The sequence below is a fragment of the Lissotriton helveticus genome, chromosome 11 (assembly GCF_964261635.1).
Source record: "Lissotriton helveticus chromosome 11, aLisHel1.1, whole genome shotgun sequence".
NCBI classification, from domain to species: Eukaryota; Metazoa; Chordata; class Amphibia; order Caudata; family Salamandridae; genus Lissotriton; species Lissotriton helveticus.
Window position 1 is genome coordinate 439,460,695 of NC_136072.1, and position 21,757 is coordinate 439,482,451.

Below are 21,757 nucleotides of genomic sequence, written 5' to 3' on the forward strand. Positions count from 1 at the left end.
TTGTAGGGACTGGTAGCCCGATGTGCCTTTGCTAGGTCTCAATATATGTGCTTCAGTGCATTTTGAGAAATTAACGTTCAGAAACAAGATATATATCTGTAACAGCGCTCCGCTTCGCGGAGATAAAATTATATGTGTATTACCTAGCTGTTGCTTTTGTTGATTATTTTTTTATTTTTTTTATTTTTTAAGGATTGTTTATTGTGTTTCATAATTTATTAAACTTTCTAACGCGGCGCGTCATATGACGCATTACGCGACAACGCAGGTCCAGAATATAGTCAAAATGTCTCCACCAACCAGCGGACGGCACACAACCCCTTTCAGCAGGCTAAATAGTTCTGTTAAATGACAACAGAAGGGACAGGCAACAAGAACCATCAGTCAAAGAGGGGAGGGCAAGTTCTTCTCTACCGGGTGACGTTGGAGCGCTACCGGAACTGATCGAATTGGTAGTCTACAGTGTTTCTGGATGTTTCAGACTGAAGCTGGCGTTAGCATGAGAGCACCACCATTTCGTAGCTCCGTCGTGGCCATTCCACGAGCAATCATGCTAGGCGCTCCCCACCAGAAGCCTGCGGGAGTCGGGGGCCCCCAAGACTTTTGTAGAATCTTCAAGGATGAGGGGACGCTTTCGAGAATGGAGCCCAAGCTCTAGCAGACAAGCGTCCGAGTTCCAAGGTGTCGCAGGCCCATTTAGTGGACCACGCCCAAATCTGAAGAGATGGCCGCCATTTTGAGAGTCCTGTGGCAGCCGCCTATCGCTGCACCGCAAGAGCGGGAGCAACTCAAGTACATGGTGAGCGAGACGCTGTAGTCGAAAGAGCGGGCGGTAAACAGCTGAATAGCGGAAGAGGCACAGTGTAGCAAAAGCGGGCTGAATGGCAAATGAAACGGAAAAGGGGTGCCCCACTACAGCGTGTCTTTAGGTGAAACGGATTGTGGGACAAGGTGAAGAATGGAAGAGTCACCAAAAGGAAAAAAGTTCCGCTTGACCCCGGGAGCCGGCCACCTATGTCGGGGGCGATCTCAGGCAAAACCAGGGCAACACGACTTGGGGAGGGGGCCGGAGCCAAGCGCCCCCTCCGAGTCCGCGACATGACACCGTCCCTCGGGGGCCTCCGTCAAGCGGTTCAGGGTGGCACCGCATCACAACAGCCCCCACTTACTTTAAGAATAGTGAAGATGAAGCAATTGCAAATAGGCTTCAGACAATGTTACAAGCACTCCTCAAAACTTTGAACTTTCAGAGTGCATGAGTTGGGACAGCGAGGGGTGATTTGGTTTCTCGGACTGTTTTTCTGGTCTCTCACCACTGGCATACTTTAACGTTTTCTTGTTTCTAGGACATTAATAGGTTTTATCATTACGTTATGTTATCGTTTCTTTGTTTGTTGTTTAATAAAAGTTCATGTTCATCAGTGGCCTACTGATTTTCGTTTTCCTATTTTTTTCTTTCCAGGTTGTTTCATGGTAAAGTTTCTGTTAACAGGATACAGTGATCACTTCGTTATTATTGCATATGTCCTTTTCACTAGGGGTGCTCTCTGGTCGGGCCAGATGACGTATCTCTAGTAAATGGTCCGGGTGAAAAAGGTGCATCAATCAGTGGGGAGTAGATAGGCATGACAGATTACAACGGGGGAGAAAGGTCCGCATTACGTACCCTTTCACTACTTGCAAAGATTTTCCTACGTTTATTTGCAAACAGGGAATACCTCCAAAAAGAACTAATTCCCAAACAGTCAATGTTCGGACAATCAATCAATCAATGAGGAATGAAATAGGTACGACGTGTTAAAGGCTTGCGTTACCTACCCTTCACTATCTGCAAAGGGAGATAGAATATTCCTATTCTTCCTCGTTTGCAGGTAGAGAAGATCGTTAAGAGAATTAACTTCGAACAATTCAATGCTCGATTGAAACAATCAACAAGGGGTACTGTGAACACAAATGAACGCCGCTTATATACATACGCATTGCTATTTTCAACAGGTTGTTCCTAATGTTTCTATTTTAGCGAGGTCAAAAGAGATCCCATTAGTGGCCTACTGATTTTGCTCGATTCCTTTTGTTTTTTTACACGATTTTTCGCTATCTGCAAAGACTAAACAGAGTATTGCGACTCTGTGCTTGTTTGTAAATAGAGAATGAACCAAAGAGAACAATCAATCAAATGGAGAGAGAAGCAGGCACGACGGATTACAAAGGGGGAAAGGGCTGCGTTAACTACCCTTCACTATCTGCAAAGAGAGAGTACTCCTAATAGAAATGAGGGGTGGGGGGCAGCAATCAAAGCAGATCAGTGTGCATAAACACGAAGAAAAAAATTTCTTACCACGTACTTGACATTCGACAGCTTATGATATTTGCTATTAAAAAACCATTGAAATTCACTGAAAAAACCATAGGTTATAGACCATATATAGTTAGGAATTAGCATTTACAAAACCTTGAAAATTCACTGAAAAAACCATAGGTTATAGACCATATATAGTTAGGAATTAGCATTTAAAAAACCTTATTTTACTCACACAAAACCATTGAAATTCCATATATAGTTAGTTGCACTAACTATATATTGCGCACCCGCAATCCACTGCTGATGATGTCACATATTACATCATTCATGACATGGTCAGTGACATCACTGATGACATCACTGATGACATCTCAAATGACATCACTGATGACATCACTGATGACATCTCAAATGACATCACTGATGACATCACTGATGACGTCATCCAGTGACTGTATAATTCTGTAAAATTAAAATATGTCTTACATATTTAAGAATGAGTGGATGTATAAATGTATGGATGAAGGATTTAGTAGGTGCATGACTGACTGTATGAGTGAGTGGTTAAATGTGTCTCACTGAGTGCATGGGTTAGTGACTAAACTGTCTCAATTTGTGCATCATTATGTCTGTTGTTCTATAAACTGCTGCATGTGTTGATCATTAGCTATATGATTAACTATATGCGTTATTGATTGGTTGCCTACGTATTTGTATGGGAGACTGAGAGTGTGTATGGGTGGCTGGGAGGTGTATGACTCTGTGCATAGATGTGTGAGCAGTTGATTCACTAGATGTATGGGTTCAAAAGTGCATGTGGAAACAGCTGTATGGGCGGTTGACTGTGTGCATGAGTGTATTGCTGAGTGAATGGATATCTCAGTGCTACATGTAAAAGTAAGTACATATGTAAAACACAGTACATGTGAGAGTTGACATATATAAATAACTGTGCATAAGAGCCAGTGAATGTGTGAGTGGCTGTATGGATCATTGTGAACTTGTATCAGGGATTGTATAAGAGAGTAAATATGTGTTAGTATATGTTTGAATAAGTAAGGTGTGTATAACTGTATAGTTGAGAAAATGGATGTGTGATTGATTCTTTGCATGACTGACTAGGTGTGTGTGTAACTCTATGGATGAGTGACAGTCTGTGAGTGTCTGTTTACACTTACTGTATCTAAGGTTATATTAGAGTCTGAAGAGCTTCATCGTATTATCACATGAATGATGTCATCAGTGATGTCATCAGTAATGTCAAATGAGATGTCATCAGTGATGTCATCAGTGATGTCATTTGAGATGTCATCAGTGATGTCATCAGTGATGTCATTTGAGATGTCATCAGTGATGTCATCAGTGATGTCACTGACCATGTCATGAATGATGTAATATGTGACATCATCAGCAGTGGATTGCGGGTGCGCAATATATAGTTAGTGCAACTAACTATATATGGAATTTCAATGGTTTTGTGTGAGTAAAATAAGGTTTTTTAAATGCTAATTCCTAACTATATATGGTCTATAACCTATGGTTTTTTCAGTGAATATAGATATATAGAGATATATATCTATAGATATATATATAGATATATATATATATTCACTGAAAAAACCATAGGTTATAGACCATATATAGTTAGGAATTAGCATTTAGAAAACCTTATTTTACTCACACAAAACCATTGAAATTCCATATATAGTTAGTTGCACTAACTATATATCGCGCACCCGCAATCCACTGCTGATGATGTCACATATTACATCATTCATGACATGGTCAGTGACATCACTGATGACATCACTGATGACATCTCAAATGACATCACTGATGACATCACTGATGACATCTCATTTGACATCATTCTTGTGCTAATACGATAAACCTCTTCAGACTCTAATATAACCTTAGATACACTCAGTGTATACAGACACTCACACACTGTCACTCATCCATGGAGTTACTCACACACCTAGTCAGTCATGCAAAGAAACAATCTCACCTCCATTTCCTCAACTATACAGTTATACACACCTTACTTATTCAAACATATACTAACACATATTTACTCTCTTATACAATCCCTGATACAAGTTCACAATGATCCATACAGCCACTCACACATTCAGTGGCTCTCATGCACAGTTATTTATATATGCCAACTCTCACATGTACTGTGTTTTACATATGTACTTACTATGACATGTAGCATTGAGATATCCATTCACTCATCAATACACTCATGCACACAGTCAACCGCCCATGTAGCTTTTTCCACATGCACTCTTGAACTCATACACCTAGTGAATCAACTGCTCACATATCTATGCACAGAGTCACACATCTCCCAGCCACCCCCACACAAACTCAATCTCCCATAGAAATACTTGGGCAACCAATTAATAACACATATAGCCTCTCGTATAGCTAATGATCAACACATGCAGCAGTTTACATCACAACAGACATAATGATGCACAAATTAAGACAGTTTAGTCACTAACCCATGCATTCAGTGAGACACATTTAATCACTCACTCATACAGTCAGTCACGCACCTACTAAATCCTTCATCCAGACACTTATACATCCACTCATTCTTCAATATCTAAGACATATTTTAACTTTACAGAAACATACAGTCACTGGATGTTGTCATCAGTGATGTCATTTGAGATGTCATCAGTGATGTCATCAGTGATGTCACTGACCATGTCATGAATGATGTAATATGTGACATCATCAGCAGTGGATTGCGGGTGCGCGATATATAGTTAGTGCAACTAACTATATATGGAATTTCAATGGTTTTGTGTGAGTAAAATAAGGTTTTCTAAATGCTAATTCCTAACTATATATGGTCTATAACCTATGGTTTTTTCAGTGAATATATATATACATATACTGTGAACCCCTAGTTGATGGACCTCTATCAGGAATGCACAGATGTAGCTATCCCCCTAGCACCCATTTGTACATTAGGAGACAGGCAGCCAGGCACACAGAGCCATGCACATCAAAATGCCCACAGGACATTTATGTATCTATTACTCATTTTGTCTTCCCTGGCCTACTGCAGTCACAGTACCAAAGTGTGGCTTAGTGTGCTTAGCAAACCTTGCACTTTAAAGCTTCAGCAGCATTCTCTGGGTTCTACAGTGGATACATGAAACACCCTCATGTTATTGCCAGTTTGAACAATTTCTAGAGGACAGGATCACAGGTGGAATGCCCTCCTCCATGGAAACAGCACATTATTATCTGATACATGTTCTATTTTAATAAAGATTTACGTTAATCTAACAAATCCTTTTGCCAATTCATGAAAGTGTGTTCTAGAAGTGAAAGGCAGGCTCAGAGGGAATTAGTGAGAGCCTGTTAGATCAAAGTACTGACTTCATTGGAAATGCAATCTACAATCATGGCTGAGCAGTGTGTGGAAATGTAATAGGCTGGCATGCCTGAATATGCCTAGTGCAATAGATTATAACCTGTGCATTTACAGGAAGCAGTTGTTTATCGAGGCTGTTACACTAGACATTGCAATAAATGCAAACATCATATGCACGGAAAAAGGTCTAAACGGAAAGAGAAAGTTAAGAAAGTTAACAAAAGCATAACATTTTATTTACTTTTCGATCAGTGATAGAAAACCCACAAACTGCCATCAAATACGTCTCTATGAGAGAAATTGTCTTGTAAACTCAAAAATTAACAACAAAGGTTTACCGACCTGTTAGGGAAATCTGTTGTGCTTCTCTGCACTATGTCTACTATGGCCCTGCTCTCTGTGATTAGACACCATGTGCATTGTGTTACTGAAAGGCATTACCCACATTTTATCCCTCAGGCTTGCTTTTTTATATTTAACAGATCACGGCTGACGTAGCGCTGACAATATCACGCTGGGCTGTTTAAAAAAACAACCATTGGGATTTTTTGTAAGGCAGATATTTTCCTCCCCTTTTCTCTCAGGGAGCTGAACAAACCACTGCCCTGTTGCTAGGGCTAGCTTGAATGACTGCTTTACCAGCGCAGCCATAGCACACAAATCAAGCGCAGGTTGCTGACTGCAGAACACTTACGCAAGTAGCGTAACATCAGGAAGTTTGCTTAACGTTATACTCCTAAATAAATAAAATGTAATGCTCATATAGCGCATGTATCACCCGCCAAAGGGGTCTCAAGGCGCTGTACACATACTGCTGTGGAACCCTTCCTGGCCTTTCCCTGTGAAGTGCCCACTCCTGGGCACCCCCTAGGTGAGGCCAGGTATCCTAGCGCTGTTGGAGCCGTTGTGAAGATTAAGCAAGCTATTGTCCAGAGTTGCAGAGTGGGACCCATGATTAGAATAGGCACCGAGGCGAGAATTATCAGGTCTGGGGAAATTGAGCCCAAGACCAGCCGAGGAGGGAATTGAACCCTGGTCCGGTCCAGACCTCTGCATCAGGGTCTGCCGCTCTAACCATTAAGCCACACTTCTCCACATACTCCTCTCTTTAATAGTTCTCTGTTTTTTATAGAAGCTGCTATGGGCACTCAAATATTGTCAGGACGTGACCTCATCACTCTTTATGACGAGCCACCACTAACAATGTAATTTAAAATGTCAATAGCTTAAACTCTCGCAAATGCGAGACCTTTTGCTTTTTGAAAAAATAGTGCTTGGAGGCTGTAATTAAAGCCTACCGAGTAACAGCACTCGTACAGGGTGTGTCGCCATGGGCGGTTACAAAATGAGACAAGGCAGTAATAAGGGGGGACTACTAAGCCTATTGACCAATGAATGTCCACAGTTTACAGTGGACAGTGACACAAGCTAATAAAAAATCAGAGTGGGGAGTGGGCGGAGCTTCAAGTCCCTACCTTAATACAGCATGCCTCGCAGAGCAGCGCATGCCCTGCCCAGGCTCGACCTAAAAAAACTGAGCTCTCTTGTGAAGCACAGACACATAGAATGATGTTCGACTGGCCACAGCCCTACAAATGAAAGAAAAGTCCTCACTGTGCTAAACACAGAAAAGATTTTAACAAATGCTACCAGTGTTTCACCTGTTCTCTGGAAAGGTCTACTTTTTCTCTAGAGCCTCACAATCAAAATGTTCAAGATTTCTCAAAACCACCAGTGTCTTTAAACATCATTACATGTCGGGCACCTTATTCTAGCTACTTTAAATATGAGAATAAGCGTACATCCTGAAACCACAGACATTAGGTACAATTTGATAGATGTTAAGTACAATGTGTAATAAACTATATTTTCTATCTCATATCTTTTTATCCATTCATCTGCCCGTTTTCGAAATAGTCTAAATTAATTTTGATTATTAACACTTAGGGCCTGATTCACAAAGGAAAACTTACGCTTGAAGTTTAAGTTTAGACCTGAAGTCTAAAGGTCCAATTCACAAAGGTAAACTTTAACCTGAAGTCTTAAGTTACCTTTGTAAATGGGGCCCTAAAACTTCAGATCTAAACTTAGAGTTCAGGCCTAAACTTAGACTACAGGTCTAGATTTACTTTTGTGAATCGGGCCCACAGACTAGCTCCACCGCTGCATAAATTACAGTTATGTAAACCACTAGTTAAAAATAACACAATTTTTATTCTAACTTTCCAGATTTTATACCAGTTCAAATTTGATTTTATTCAAGAAGTATGTAACCATGAACACTTCATTCCTCTGTGTCTACCAATCCGATCTGCAAACATCCCAGGTAATATTTTACTTTTCTAAATTTGCGTTATCGTATGTTGTAATTTAAAATCTGGGTTATAGTGTAAAACTGTAATGATGGTGGAGGGGATTGTGATTCGTGTAGTGGTAGGAGCACTTCCTTCCGTGCAGGAAAATTACATCCTGGATTGTGAGTTGTGCATAAGTGAAGATGATAAGGGCATCTTAGAAACTCCTCTGTGCAAGTGGCAGGATAGGGTCGTTGCTTGTGAACAAGGTAAATATATATGGATATTCAGATTACATGCATGCAGTCCTTTGGGATTTTGACTTGTGAACGGGCTACTGGGAGGGAAATCAGAACGTTAGCTGCTGTGCAACCGGCTGATGTGGTAAGCTCAAATAAATTTAGCTGATGAAATTTGCAAAAATCCTGAACTTTATTTTAGGAGAAGCTGGACAACTTTCTTAAAACTTTGCATTATGCAATTGTGCATTACATTTTTTTTTAAAGCAATCGTGATTGCTACATAGGAAAATCTTTCAAGAGGCTGACTGGAGGCAGAATCACACTTAAAGGGGCAGATGTATCTAGGGATTTTTTAGTCGCAAACGCTGTGATTCGCAAAAAAGAAGCGTTTGCGACAAAAAATTCTCAAAATGGTATGTATGATGCAAAAATTAAGGAATCGCAAATTTTGCGATTCTTTAATTTTGCGAAAGCATTTAAGGAATTGCAAATTGCGATTCCTTAAATGCTGTGTAAGAAACATTTGTTTTTTGCGATTTCACCTTAAGAAATTGCAAATTACCATCAACTTGTAGTTGGTGGTAATTTGCGAATTCTTTTAAAAATGCACTTTTTGGCATTTGTAAAGGTGCCATGTGGCACTCATACATGTCCTTAGAGCATGTATGTGCGCCATATGTGCACACATGTAAATTTCAGGGGTGCAGCAGGGTGTCCTTAAGACACCCTTGCACCCTTGAAATAATTCTCAATTTGCGATTAGCAAAATGCAAATTGCAAAGTGAGAATAAATTCCCATTCCTTCCTATGGGCCTCCTGGCCCATAGAAATGAATGGGAAATCATTCCTTAATTGCGATTAGCAATTTGCTAATCGCAATTAAGGAATTTTAAGAAATCGCTAAAAAATAGCGAATTTCTACATACATCCCAATTTACAATTCTCAAATAGCGATTTCTAAAAAATCGCTATTTGGGAATCGCAAATGATGATGATGATACATCTGCCTCAAAATGTCTAGCCAGTAAACATTTTCTGCTCAAACCACTCTCGTTCCAATAACTCACAATCATTTTTTATAAGAGGTGCACTTTTTCCCCACTTTTTTTGCTCTGAAAGTGTAATGTTGAGTAATTCCATGAAATTCTGTAAACATGTGCAAACAAATTACACAATTTTGCACATCCCTGTAAAAAAAAGACTGGGGTTGTGAAGTGAAAAAATAGAGAACTTTTGCTTTAAAAAAATATTGCTTTTTCATTGTGAGCAAACGCCTCCTTTTTATCCTCTTCCCCGCTCTTGTTATCTCTCTTCTTTCCTTTTCCTTTGTATAACTAGAGAGTGTGAGAAGTTGGCCTGGTATATGATGTTCACTATTCTAGTGAGCACCTTGCACCAGTCTAAACAACCCTTATGGTGATGGTTAGGCTAAAAATTCAGAGAGCATGTGAAGCAAGCTTTTTTACCATATGTAACCCCTTGAATACCAAATGAAAGGACACCACGAAGGTTATATATAACATACATATGTATTTATTACTAACACAACCCCTCTGAACTCTTTATGAGGTCATAGGCACAAGCACATAACAAGATACTTAATTATCATACAATAAGTTGCACAATATACAGTAGAGCCCTAGGGGCACGTAAAACCATATACTAAAATAGTGGTATATGAACCAAGTCGCGAACAAGGAATAGGCCTAGGGCCTAGGGAATCGCTGGGGCTACACTGAGCTAAAAAGAGTTAGGAAGCCGGAGGCCCACGGGAAGCGTGTGCAGTGTCTACACACACACGCGAGTTACCATAGGGATACAATGGGAACGAAAGAATTGGAAACTAGTTCTTTTAGGACACTTCCAGATGGACTAGGAGAAAGCTACTGAAAACTAGGACACTAGGATAGTCAATACCCACAGGGGCACCGGAGTACTCGCGTTACCTTACCCACAGGAGCCGGGTGCATAGGTGTCAAAGTGTGTTGGGTTTCGTCGCTGAATCCTATGGAGACCAGTGAAAAGATGCTGCTAGGGACCAGGAGAGAAGTGTCCGGTTGGATCCAAGGGCGGATCGAGGATGAAGAGTACTTGAAAGCAGAGGGGACAGAGTCTGGGTCACTAGCCAGTGACCAGGAAGGAACCAGGAAGGAACCGGCGATGTCGTGAAGCAATCAGGTGATGTCGTGAAGCTTGACTCTGCAGCCACGTGGACCAGGAGGCATCAACAATGACCAGGAGCTGGATACAGACTGTCCCACAAAGGATCTCGCTGTTGGCGGCATCGGCTTCCGGATTGGAGTCAACAGGCCTTGGCAAATGCAACACACGCAGGAATCGAATATTCACTTTGAGTTAGACCTGCAAGGTCTAGGGGGCTTCTCCTTTGCAGGGAAGCAGGGGCTCACCTGGAGCAACCAGGCAGGTGGTTCAAATTCAAAGGTTCATCGTCACAGAGACCACTAGTCAACGGGCAAGTAACCGGACAGACGCGTCGAGCACAAAAACACTAGCAGGCCCCGCGCGGCACTCGTGGAGTGTGGAGGGCTGTGCGTCGGTGTAGAAGGTGCTCGGTGCTGGGGCTTCTCAATCCCCAATGCATAACTTTGAGGGTGCCTCAGAAGCTGCACAAGTAGCAAAGAGCAGGTTATTCAAGATGACCGGTCCCACGTCTCTCGTCACCTCCATGGGTCTCAGCTTCGCTATGGCTGTGGATAGGGGGTCAAAGAAGTCTGGAAGTCTGGCTCTTGTCGGACTCTGTGCTCGGGCTCCGGAGGGAGCTTCGACAAAGTAAACCGCAGATCGCTGGATGGTGCCTGTTTGCACAGGGTGGTCACTCCTTGACCACAAGGGAGATTCTTCAGTCTTCTAGTTGCAATAGAATGTCGAAGGACCAGAGTTTCTTTTCAAGTTTCAGTTCAGGATAAATCTAAAGTCTCTTGACTCAGCTCCTACCTATATACCAATCTGAGTGCCTGGATTACCTGCTAGGTCCCTCCTATGGGTGGGACCAGGAAAGGGGGTGGTTGCACCCCTTTCCCTTTGTCCAGTTTCGTGCCAGAGCTGGGACTGGAGTGCCCCAGCAACTGGTTTGAACCGGGTTATGCATGGGACACCTTGTGTGCCCCAGGCAGTGTCTCATTTCATTCAGCCCTCCCCGCCCCAATACACTATGGCCTGTCTGGGGTGGTGCTAGCACCTCCCCAGACAGGAAACCTATTGTCCAAGCCTCCCTCGCTGGAAGGACTCCAGCAGCAGGAGGTCAGACTTGTGTCTGTGGCAGCAGCATTTGTGATGCTGAGGCTCTGGTTAACTTTAACCGGGATTAACAGGAACAACATGTCTTCTCCCTATAGAAGGGTGGAATGCTACCCCCGTTGCCAGAACTGGCGAGGGGGTAGTATTCCAAAGCGTATGACACCTTACGTGACATGTTTTGATAAAGCCAACCCAGAGTTAGCATTTAACCGCGAGGATTATAATGCACTTAAGAGTATATGGTATGGCTATATCATAGAACAGCTATAAGGACATGGTTTCAAAAGCTGCAGACAGGCTCCGCTCATGCTAGAGCACCATCTCACATAAAACTAAGCACTCTGCCTTCAGGATTGTTAAGGTCTGCCATAGGAGTGACTTAAAGGTATAAATGTGTCTATATATAATGGCAGGTATAGGAATACTATACCTAAGCAAGGGGTGATTACACGACCTTGCCCCAGCTGAGTGATCAGTCAGTTGTGTCAACTTGGATGGCCAGCCAGGGGTGGCATAATTCATGCTGCAGCCCCTGGTAGGCCGTGGATGCACCTATGCCCTGGGTACCTATGGTACACTATACAGGGGCTCACAAGGTGACCCAACATCCAATTGGAGATGTACCTAAAGTACATGGAGTAAATTTTACAGTGATAGTAGATAGCCTGGGGCCCTGATTAGCAGGATCCCAGGCCATCTAAGTTGAAAACCAGCTAAACACTAGGCAAAAAGTTGAGGGTAACCATAGTCAGATATCCACCCTCCTACACAACCCCCCCCCCCAAGCAAAAGGAGATAAGGCTATCCTTGTACAGGTAAGCCTCTATTGCCTAAGTGGCCATATAAGGAAGTACATGTACTAGCATGGTTACCCCCTGTCTCATGGTCCACTAAGCAATTCCTCACCCTAGGGGTATCAGAGGGTCTCCACCATAGGGAATCTCTACCTCTGGTGTGTTTTGGCAAAGTAAAAGGCTGGTGTTGAGATGGAGTACCGAAGTGAGGCTCCACTAATGTAGGGCTCAACTTCCTCCAATCACTATCCACCATATAGGCCTTTCTTTCCATGACTGAGTTGCACTGTGCTCTCAGGGTCAACCTCTGGCTACCTACAGCTTGAGGCTGCGTCCCTTTTATTGGCTTACTGGAGGGAAAGGTCAGGTTTGGGTCCTTTGGGCCCCAGGTTTGGCTGTGCCCAACAGAGTCCATCTGGGGGAGGTTCCTAACTAAGAGTAAGGGAGTTCCCTCAGGAGATTTGGGAATTTTCACCTTGCTAGGGCTGCTAGCTTCAGTGCCCCTAATCTGCTGATGGGGGGTTTCTTTTGGACAGGGGGCCCTTTGGGGTCCACTGGCCTCCCTGACCTCTACAGCTCTGGGCTGACAGAGGCAGGGTAGAGAGGGGCAGGTTACCTGCTTCAGACTGGGTTTCACGTTGGAAGGGTCCACTGACATCAGGGGCTCTGCCAGGCTAGGTCTGACTACCTCTGGGGCAGGTCCTTCACAAGGGGTAGGGTCAGTTCCCTGAGGAGGCTGACTCTCACCTAATGTCTGGTGGGAGGGAGACTTTTCTTCCTCCCCAATACTCTCTGTCTGAGTGGAGTGATCCATAGTTTCAGGCTTCACAACACAAAAATCTGTTTGAGTTTGGGCTGTGACCATCACAGCCCTACCAACCTTTTCAGGAGGGAACTCTGTTTGTGTGTGGGCTGTGACCATCACAGCCCTGTCAACCTGTTCAGGGAAGGAGTCTGCTTGAGATTGGGCTGGGACCATCACAGCCTTACCAACCTTTTCAGGGAGGAAATCTTGAGCTGGGGCTGTGGCTATCACAGCCCCACTAACATTTCCAGGAAGACCTACCATTTTGGAATGGGTTTCTTGTTCTACCTCAGCCCAGGCTGAGATCTCTAGATCATTTCCCAGTAGACAGTCTACAGGCAAGTTTGTAGACACTGCCACTCTCTTTAGGCCAGTGACACCTCCCCAGCTGAGATTTACTACTGCCATGGGATGATCTTTCTGCACTCCATCAATATTGACCACCTGGTATGTGTGCCCAGGTAAAAGTTGTCCTGAGGGGATTAGACTCTCAGTCACCATAGTGATGCTAGCCCCTGTGTCTCTATAGGCTTCAACTTTTTGACCATTGATGAGGGGCTCCTGTCTGTACTTGCCCAAAGTGTTGGGACAAGCAGTGAAGTTGGCAAACCCCATGCCATTTTCACAGACAAGAGTAGCTGTGGTAGGGGACCTGGTTAGGCCAGAGTCCACCTGAGTTCCCCAAGTAAACCCAGCCAAATGTTTGGGGGCACTCCCACCACCTGGGGGATTACTACTAGTAGTAACAGGAGGTGTTGGAGTATGGCTTGGAGGAACATTTTCCTTATTGTTGGCTTTTGGGCAACTGCTGCCAGTTTTCCGGTGGCCAGGCTGCTTACAGACATGGCAATAAGGTTTCTTTTGGGCAGAGGAAGTGTTTTGGGACCCACCCCCACCATTGGAGTTTTAGGGCCTTGTAGGTGACTTGTCCTTGGATTTATCCCCACCATTCTCTTGAGGCTTTATATTATCTTTCTTTTGGTCACCACCCTGATTTTTAGGCCTAATCCTGGTTCTGACCCATGTATCTGCCCTCTTACCCAATTCTTGTGGAGAGGTCAGATCAGAGTCCTCCAGGTGCTGGTGTAGAAGCTGGTTTTGACAATTACTAAAGATCTGCTCCCTCATAATCAAATTGTACAATCCTGTATAGTCCTGTACTTTGCTGCCCAATAACCAACCCTCCAGAGCCTTAGTAGCACAATCTACAAAATCAGTGCAGTCCTGAATCTGTGTCTTCTGGGTATCCCTGAACAACAACCTATATTGCTCAGTGGTTAAGCCAACCCCATCAATCAGAGCACTCTTCAGGACTGTGTAGTTGTTAGCATCCCCATCACTAACTGTGAGGAGCTTATCTCTACCTTTTTCTGAAAAGGAGAGCCACAAGATGCTGCCCACTGAATTTGGGGTACCTGATGTACTTTGCAGGCCCTCTCCAAAGCAGTTATCCATTTGTGGATGTCATCCCCAACTTTGTAGGGGGGCGCAATCTTACTCAGGTTACTAGTATCATAGGACCTGTCTTTATCCTTAGGGATATTGCTGCCACCAGTGGAATCTAATCCACTTAACTTTTGCTCTCTGGCAAGGGCAAGTTTCTCCTTGGCGGGGGCAGTTTCCTCCCTCTAGATCCTCAGATTGACTTCCTTCATTCTTGCCTGATGTTCTCTCCTCTGAGGAGAAGGCATTCACCTCTGAGCAGAGCCATTAGAGCCCCTAGAAGCATTAGATTGGAGGAAGTCCCTGGAGTGGGACCTCCTCATCCTATACCTCTGGCTAAGTCTACTTATAGGCCTGTATGGGGCTAGCCCTTCTTCAGCCCCATGTAGGCTTAAGTTAGCCTGGCTAAGTCTTCTAACATGGACCCGGCTGCCTACTTCCTCCCCAGAATCTTCTGCCTCCACATCCTCATCATCATCTATGATTGTAGAGTCAGTGGCATCTTTTGCTGAGGGTAGGACCTCATCTGCATTCCCTTAGAGGCCTGGTTTAGAGGCTTTCTGAGCATCATATCCTTCCATGAGCTCTATCAGGTGCTTGAGGGTAGGGTTGGAACCCTGTTTTAACCTCCTAGATGTGCACAAGTGCCTCAACTCATGGAAGGTTAGGGTATCATATCTTGAAGGTGCCCTGGCAGGGTCACTTCTCACAGGGAGAGTCACACTAGGCTCTCCTGTGGTAGACCTGATCTAGTGTGGTGCTGTGTGTGCACCTACCTACACTAAGTGTTTCCTACTAAACCTCTCTAGGAGTTGTAGTCAGGGTGTTCTAAGCCCTTTACTCTACAACAACTAAGTTCAGTAGAACTTAAGTATTATAAGACTTGTTATATGTACTTATAGGTACCTAATGTGATCTTTCAAATGATATCGTAAGATTACAATTGGTAAAACAACAGCAAGCTCTTATCCCAACCACTGCACACCAATGTGAAAAGTTGGCCTGGTATATGTTCACTATTCTAGTGAGCACCTTGCACCAGTACAAACAACCCTTATGGTGATGATTGTAAAGTCAACCTTATAGACCAGCTATCCTAGTGGTAGCATGGACAAATCAGTCTTAGACTAAAACTTCAGAGAGCATGTGAAGCAAGTTGTTTTACCATATGTAACCCCTTGAATACCAAATGAAAGGACACCACACAGGTTATCTATACAATATATATGTATTAATTACTAACACAACCCCTCTGAACTCTTTATGAGGTCAGAGGCACAAGCACATAACAAGATACTTAATTATCATACAATAAGTTGCACAATATACAGTAGAGCCCTAGGGGCACGTCAAACCATATACTAAAATAGTGGTATAAGAACCACGTCACAAACAAGGAATAGGCCTAGGGCCTAGGGAATCGCTGGGGCTACACTGAGCTAACAAGCGTTAGGAAGCAGGAGGCCCACGGGAAGCGTGTGCAGTGTCTACACACACACGCAAGTTACCATAGGGATACAATGGGAACAAAAGAATTGGAAACTAGTTATTTTAGGACACTTCCGGATGGACTAGGAGAAAGCTACTGAACACTAGGACACTAGGATAGTCAATACCCACAGGAGCACCGGAGTACTCGCGTTACCTCACCCACAGGAGCCGGGGGCATAGGTGTCAAAGTGTGTCGGGTTTTGTCGCTGAATCCTATGGAGACCTGTGAAAAGATGCTGCAGGCGACCAGGAGAGAAGTGTCCTTTTGGATCCAAGGGCGGATAGAGGATAAAGAGTACCTGAATGCAGAGGGGACAGAGTCTGGGTCACTAGCCAGTGACCAGGAAGGAACCAGGAAGGAACCAGGCGATGTCGTGAAGCAATCAGGTGATGTCGTGAAGCTTGACTCTGCAGCCACGTGGACCAGGAGGTGTCGATGACGACCAGGAGCTGGATACGGACGGTCCCACGAAGAATCTCGCTGTTGGCGGCGTCCGCTTCCGGATTGGAGTCAACAGGCCTTGGCAAATGCAACCCACGTAGGAATCAAATATTCGCTTTGAGTTAGACCAGCAAGGTCTAGGGGGCTTCTCCTGTGCGGGGAAGCAGGGGCCCACCTGGAGCAACCAGGCAGGTGGTTCAAATTCAAAGGTTTGTCGTCACAGAGGCCACTGGCCAACGGGCAAGTAACCAGACAGACGCGTCGAGCACAAAAACACTAGCAGGCCCCACGCGGCACTCGTGGAGTGTGGAGGACTGTGCGTCGATGCAGAAGGTGCTCGGTGCTGGGACTTCTCAATCCCCAATGCATAACTTCGAGGGTGCCTCAGAAGCTGCACAAGTAGCAAAGAGCAGGTTATTCAAGATGGCCGGTCCCACGTCTCTCGTCGCCTCCACGGGCTCAGCTTTGCTGTGGCTGTGGATCGGGGTCAAAGAAGTCTGGAAGTCTGGCTCTTGTCGGACTCTGTGCTCGGGCTCCGGGAGGAGCATCGACAAAGTAAACCGCATATCGCTGGATGGTGACTGTTAGCACAGGGTGGTCACTCCTTGACCACAAGGGAGATTCTTCAGTCTTCTAGTTTCAATAGAATGTCGAAGGTCCAGAGTTACGTTTCAAGTTTCAGTTCAGGATAAATCTAAAGTCTCTTGACTCAGCACCTACCTATATATCATTCTGAGGGGCTGGATTACCTGCTAGGTCCCTCCTTTGGGTGGGACCAGGGAAGGAGGTGGTTACACCCCTTTCCCTTTGTCCAGTTTCGCGCCAGAGCTGGGACTGGAGTGCCCCAGCAACTGGTTTGAACCGGGCTATGCATGGGACACCTTGTGTGCCCCAGGCAGTGTCTCATTTCATTCAGCCCTCCCTGCCCCAATACACTATGGCCTGTCTGGGGTGGTGCTAGCACCTCCCCAGATAGGAAACCTATTGTCCAAGCCTCCCTCGCTGGAAGGACTCCCAGCAGCAAGAGGTCGGACTTGTGTCTGTGGCAGCAGCATCCATTTTGTGATGCTGAGGCTCTGGTTAAATTTAACCAGGATTAACAGGAACAACATGTCTTCTCCCTCTAGAAGGGTGGAATGCTACCCCCGTCGCCAGAACTGGCAAGGGGTAGTATTCCAAAGCGTATGACACCATACACGACATGTTTTGATAAAGCCAACCCAGAGTTAGCATTTAACCGCGAGGATTATAATGCACTTAAGAGTATATGGTATGGCTATATCATAGAACAGCTATAAGGACATGGTTCCGAAAGCTGCAGACAGGCTCAGCTCATGCTAGAGCACCATCTCCCATAAAACCAAGCACTCTGCCTTGAGGATTGTTAAGGCCTGCCATAGGAGTGACTTATAGGTATATATGGGTCTATATATAATGGCAGGTATAGAAATAGTATACCTAAGCAAGGGTTGATTACACGACCTTGCCCCAGCTGAGTGATCAGCCAGTTGTGTCAACTTGGATGGCCAGCCAGGGGTGTCATAATTCATGCTGCAGCCCCTGGTAGGCCTTGGATGCACCTATGCCCTAGGTACCTATGGTACACTATACAGGGGCTCACAAGGTGACCCAACATCCAATTGGAGATGTACCTAAAGTACATGGAGTTCATTTTACAGTGAGAGCAGATAGCCTGGGGCCCTGAATAGCAGGATCTCGGGCCAACTAAGTCGAAAACCAGCTAAACACTAGGCAAAAAGTTTGGGGTAACCATAGTCAAATATCCACCTTCCTACAGAGAGATGTCCAGAAAATAAGTGCACATGTTCTAACACATGTACTAGACACATGAATGCAGATAGGGGAAACATGCAAACAACATATCAGTTAGAGGAGTACTCTTAATCACAACACACACACAAGGCAAACACGCATACACAAAGGCCCTCATTACTACTGTGTGGTGAAAACTCTGGATCTGTAATTACCCGTACCATGTGGATATATCAGTACCGTGCACTTATGAGCTAAACCCTTTGAGAGTGGTGAGTTACCGTGCGGCCTAGGTTTTAACTGGCATAAAACTGCACATAATATCTCGTTCTTGGGGTTTGCTGCTTCAATGAACATGTGCTGGATGGGAGCAAAGGCTTCTATGCAGGGCGGCGGTAGACGGAGGCATGTGTGAGGGAGCCCTGGAGAAGTAGTGTCAGAAGACGAGGTCAGCTAGGGCCAGTGGAAGTGCCTGGCTGCTGTTGCAACGAAGGCCTAAAGGGATTTTATCGGTTGTATTTCCAGCCAGTACAATCATGGCGAGTGTTGCCACACCTGGGAAAACAGGTACAAAAACAGCCAGCTATTTGTGATTGGGCAGAGTAGAACTCAATATGGGACTTGTGCTTTGCACAGTTGCTAATGAGGGCCAATAATTATAAAGACAGACATTACCAGCATTCTGGCACCCCCACCTTCTGTTTCATTTGTGGTAGGTTCCACAACGTAAGCATGTGTTAAATAGGCAGTAAGCAAAGTACTGAACATTACCCATTGTTTTCTTTTAAAGTAGTGCAGATGTATCACATAACAGCTGCAGCGATACCGCATCACAAAACTGGAATGGACTGGAGTTAGCACTCTCCAAAAGCTTGTGTATACACTGTATCTTTAAAGGCAGGAAAAACACATGGAAACACATTCTGCATTTCATTCCACTTCCAAGGCTCACAGTAATACCCTTAACACCTGGCATTGAAACGCAATTTCTAATTTGTGGAATTACCAACATTTTCCCAAATTACCAAAGATGAAGGCCTCAGAGCTGAAGGTACTGCAGGCTGCCTTGCACATAGACTGATACAAAGGTACCTATCTTCACTTATTTGTGCAGATGTTGGTGCCCTGTAGTTTTTTCTCGCGGATCGTATTTTGGTGGCAGGCAACACTACTTCACATTTCTTTATTAGCAAGGCAGAGTGTAGAATCTGTTGTCACTGTCAGTCTATTCAATGCTGTCCAGGTTTGACTTTTGGTTCAGTAGTCTCTCTAGGGAACGTTTATTGGTGCCTGTGTACTCCCAGGCACCATATAAAGTTTACTTGAGCTGAACTAAACTGTGTCTAGAGCGAATAGCTGTTATTCCCCACTCCCCAAGTCAGTTTGAGGAAAAACTGTCTGGTATCCCTTTGTGTTCAGACTGCTGAAATAAAAAGAGCAGAAACCATTACACAAAGATTAAAGTGCATATGCAACACCGGCAAAAATGTGCATGCACTGTCCACTCTCCAACAGTACATATAATGGACGTATCACTCACGCCCCGTTTGGCTTCCATGATTGCTGCCATTTTGTGATTGGAGCAAAACACATTTGGAAGCTTAAGCAGTCATTGAAAGGAGGGGCATATCAGGACATTCGCTAAAAATTAATGGATCTCTTGTCAACCCTTGTCATGCTTACCCTTGCTGTAGTTCCCCTGCCTCAACAAGTTGGTAAACAACAAAGGGGTTGGGCTTCTTTATTGTCAGCAAGGCTACGCCACTCTATACTGACAAAACACCAAAAAAGTGCCAATACTGACATAACGTAATGTAAGCTTTTTAATTGAATGATAACGACTCTTGATCAACGTGATCACATCTCATTTCTTTTATTCTTCATAGATATGAATTAGAACACTAAGTGGTAGCAGGACCACTTTGTTTCCAACAGTAGAGCCTCAGAGGGCTCCACTGTCAGAAAACCCCAACACGCAAGTCCCCCAAAGGACTGCCTAGTTCAAGGTGTCCCTCATAATCTGCGAGACTCCCAACTCAATAGATAAATTGGTAATTGAATTATTTCTCTGAAAGTGTTCCAACCATGTTGGGCCAAAGGAATTTCAATGAGCAAAGTCAGCCATACCAGTGACAAAGCTGAAATGTAACTGGCAGGCTGTGAATGGTGTGGTGGAGCGGAGGGCTTCGTCACCTCTAGCATTTTTAGAACTTGTTCACCAAACTTACAAAGAGATCCTTACTAGTTAGACTTGTGCTACTGTTGAAAGTCTGACCTTACATAAATTTGGCCCAAATATGGTAATGTGTAATTTTATTCTGATATGAATGAATGAATTTAAGATTTGTAGAGCGCTAACTTAGCCCAAGGGCGTCAAGGCGCTGCACACTGACATGCACTTGTTGTTTAGAACAAGAAAAAAATTCATATATTTCAGCGCGACAAGATCTAAAGCGTCAATAGCAAATGTTGTATCTAAATTAAAATATATGTTAATTGTGTTAGTAAATTTAAATGTGGTTCAACCAAATTTTCCTATTATCTTCACCTTCAATCTTATGTAATTTGTCAGTCTTCAATAGAGTGGTTAATTCTTACTTTTTATTTTTTTCATTGCATGCATCAAGACATCGCAACACCTTCAGAGTCAACCATTGGATATAATGCATCAGGTACTGTGTTCAAGAAATGTGTTTTAATGGGATTTTGTTTATATGTTTCGCATTAAAACTAGATAACTTTTGAGCAGTGAAGACATATGATCGTATAGTTTTCACATCTTATTTGCCTATTTTTAGTAAAGCTATATACCTTTTGAGCAGTGAAGCCATATAGGATCTGTTAGAAATGGGGGTCTCTAGTTGGCAGAGGGGACCCTTATTCTAGTCAGAGTCAGGGTGAGGGGGATACATTTCTAATATTACCCCTGCTCACCCCCTTGGTAGCTTGGCACGAGCAGACAGGCTTATCTTAGAGGCAGTGAGAAAAGCATTTGTGAACACATACAGTAATACAGTGAAAACACTACAAATGGACATCTCTTCAGTTTAGAGAAATAAGTAATATTTATCTAAACCAAACAAGACCAAAACGACAAAAATCCACAATAAAGTAATAAAAACATGATTTTCAAATGGTAGAAATAGTTCAGCTTAAAGCAAATTGGAGATGCAACACTTTTCACACAAAGTACCTTGGATGTGTTGCGCACGCAAACGAAAAAAGTCGCAGGAAAGGTGATGCGCTGGTTCTTTACACTCTGGAAAGGTGATGCGTCAGTTCCTTGCTTCAGGGGAGGTGATGGGTTGGTTTCTTACTGCCTGGGGAGGTGATGCGTCAGGTTCTTACTGCCGACCCCAACGATGCAACATACTTGACACATCTATGCGATGCGACGATGCATGGGTTCTTGCAGCATCACAGCAGGCTTGCATCGGAATTGGTGGGTGATCTTGGACTTCAGAGATCGGTGCACTTGATGCGGCATGTAGCGATTTCTCGAGCAGTGGGCAGGCA

The 21,757-nt window shown here is 44.1% G+C and overlaps 1 protein-coding gene across 7 annotated transcripts in view; it reads left to right on the forward strand.

The window, feature by feature from the left end:
- Window positions 1-21,757, forward strand: part of DOCK10 (dedicator of cytokinesis 10) — a 1,735,912-nt gene that overhangs the window by 1,300,765 nt on the left and 413,390 nt on the right. For all 7 annotated transcript variants that reach the window (XM_078665953.1, XM_078665951.1, XM_078665949.1 and 4 more), the window contains exons 30-31: window positions 7,929-8,025; window positions 20,869-20,913. In XM_078665953.1, coding sequence (XP_078522079.1) covers window positions 7,929-8,025; window positions 20,869-20,913 — 142 coding nt within the window. The remainder of the gene's footprint in view (window positions 1-7,928; window positions 8,026-20,868; window positions 20,914-21,757) is intronic.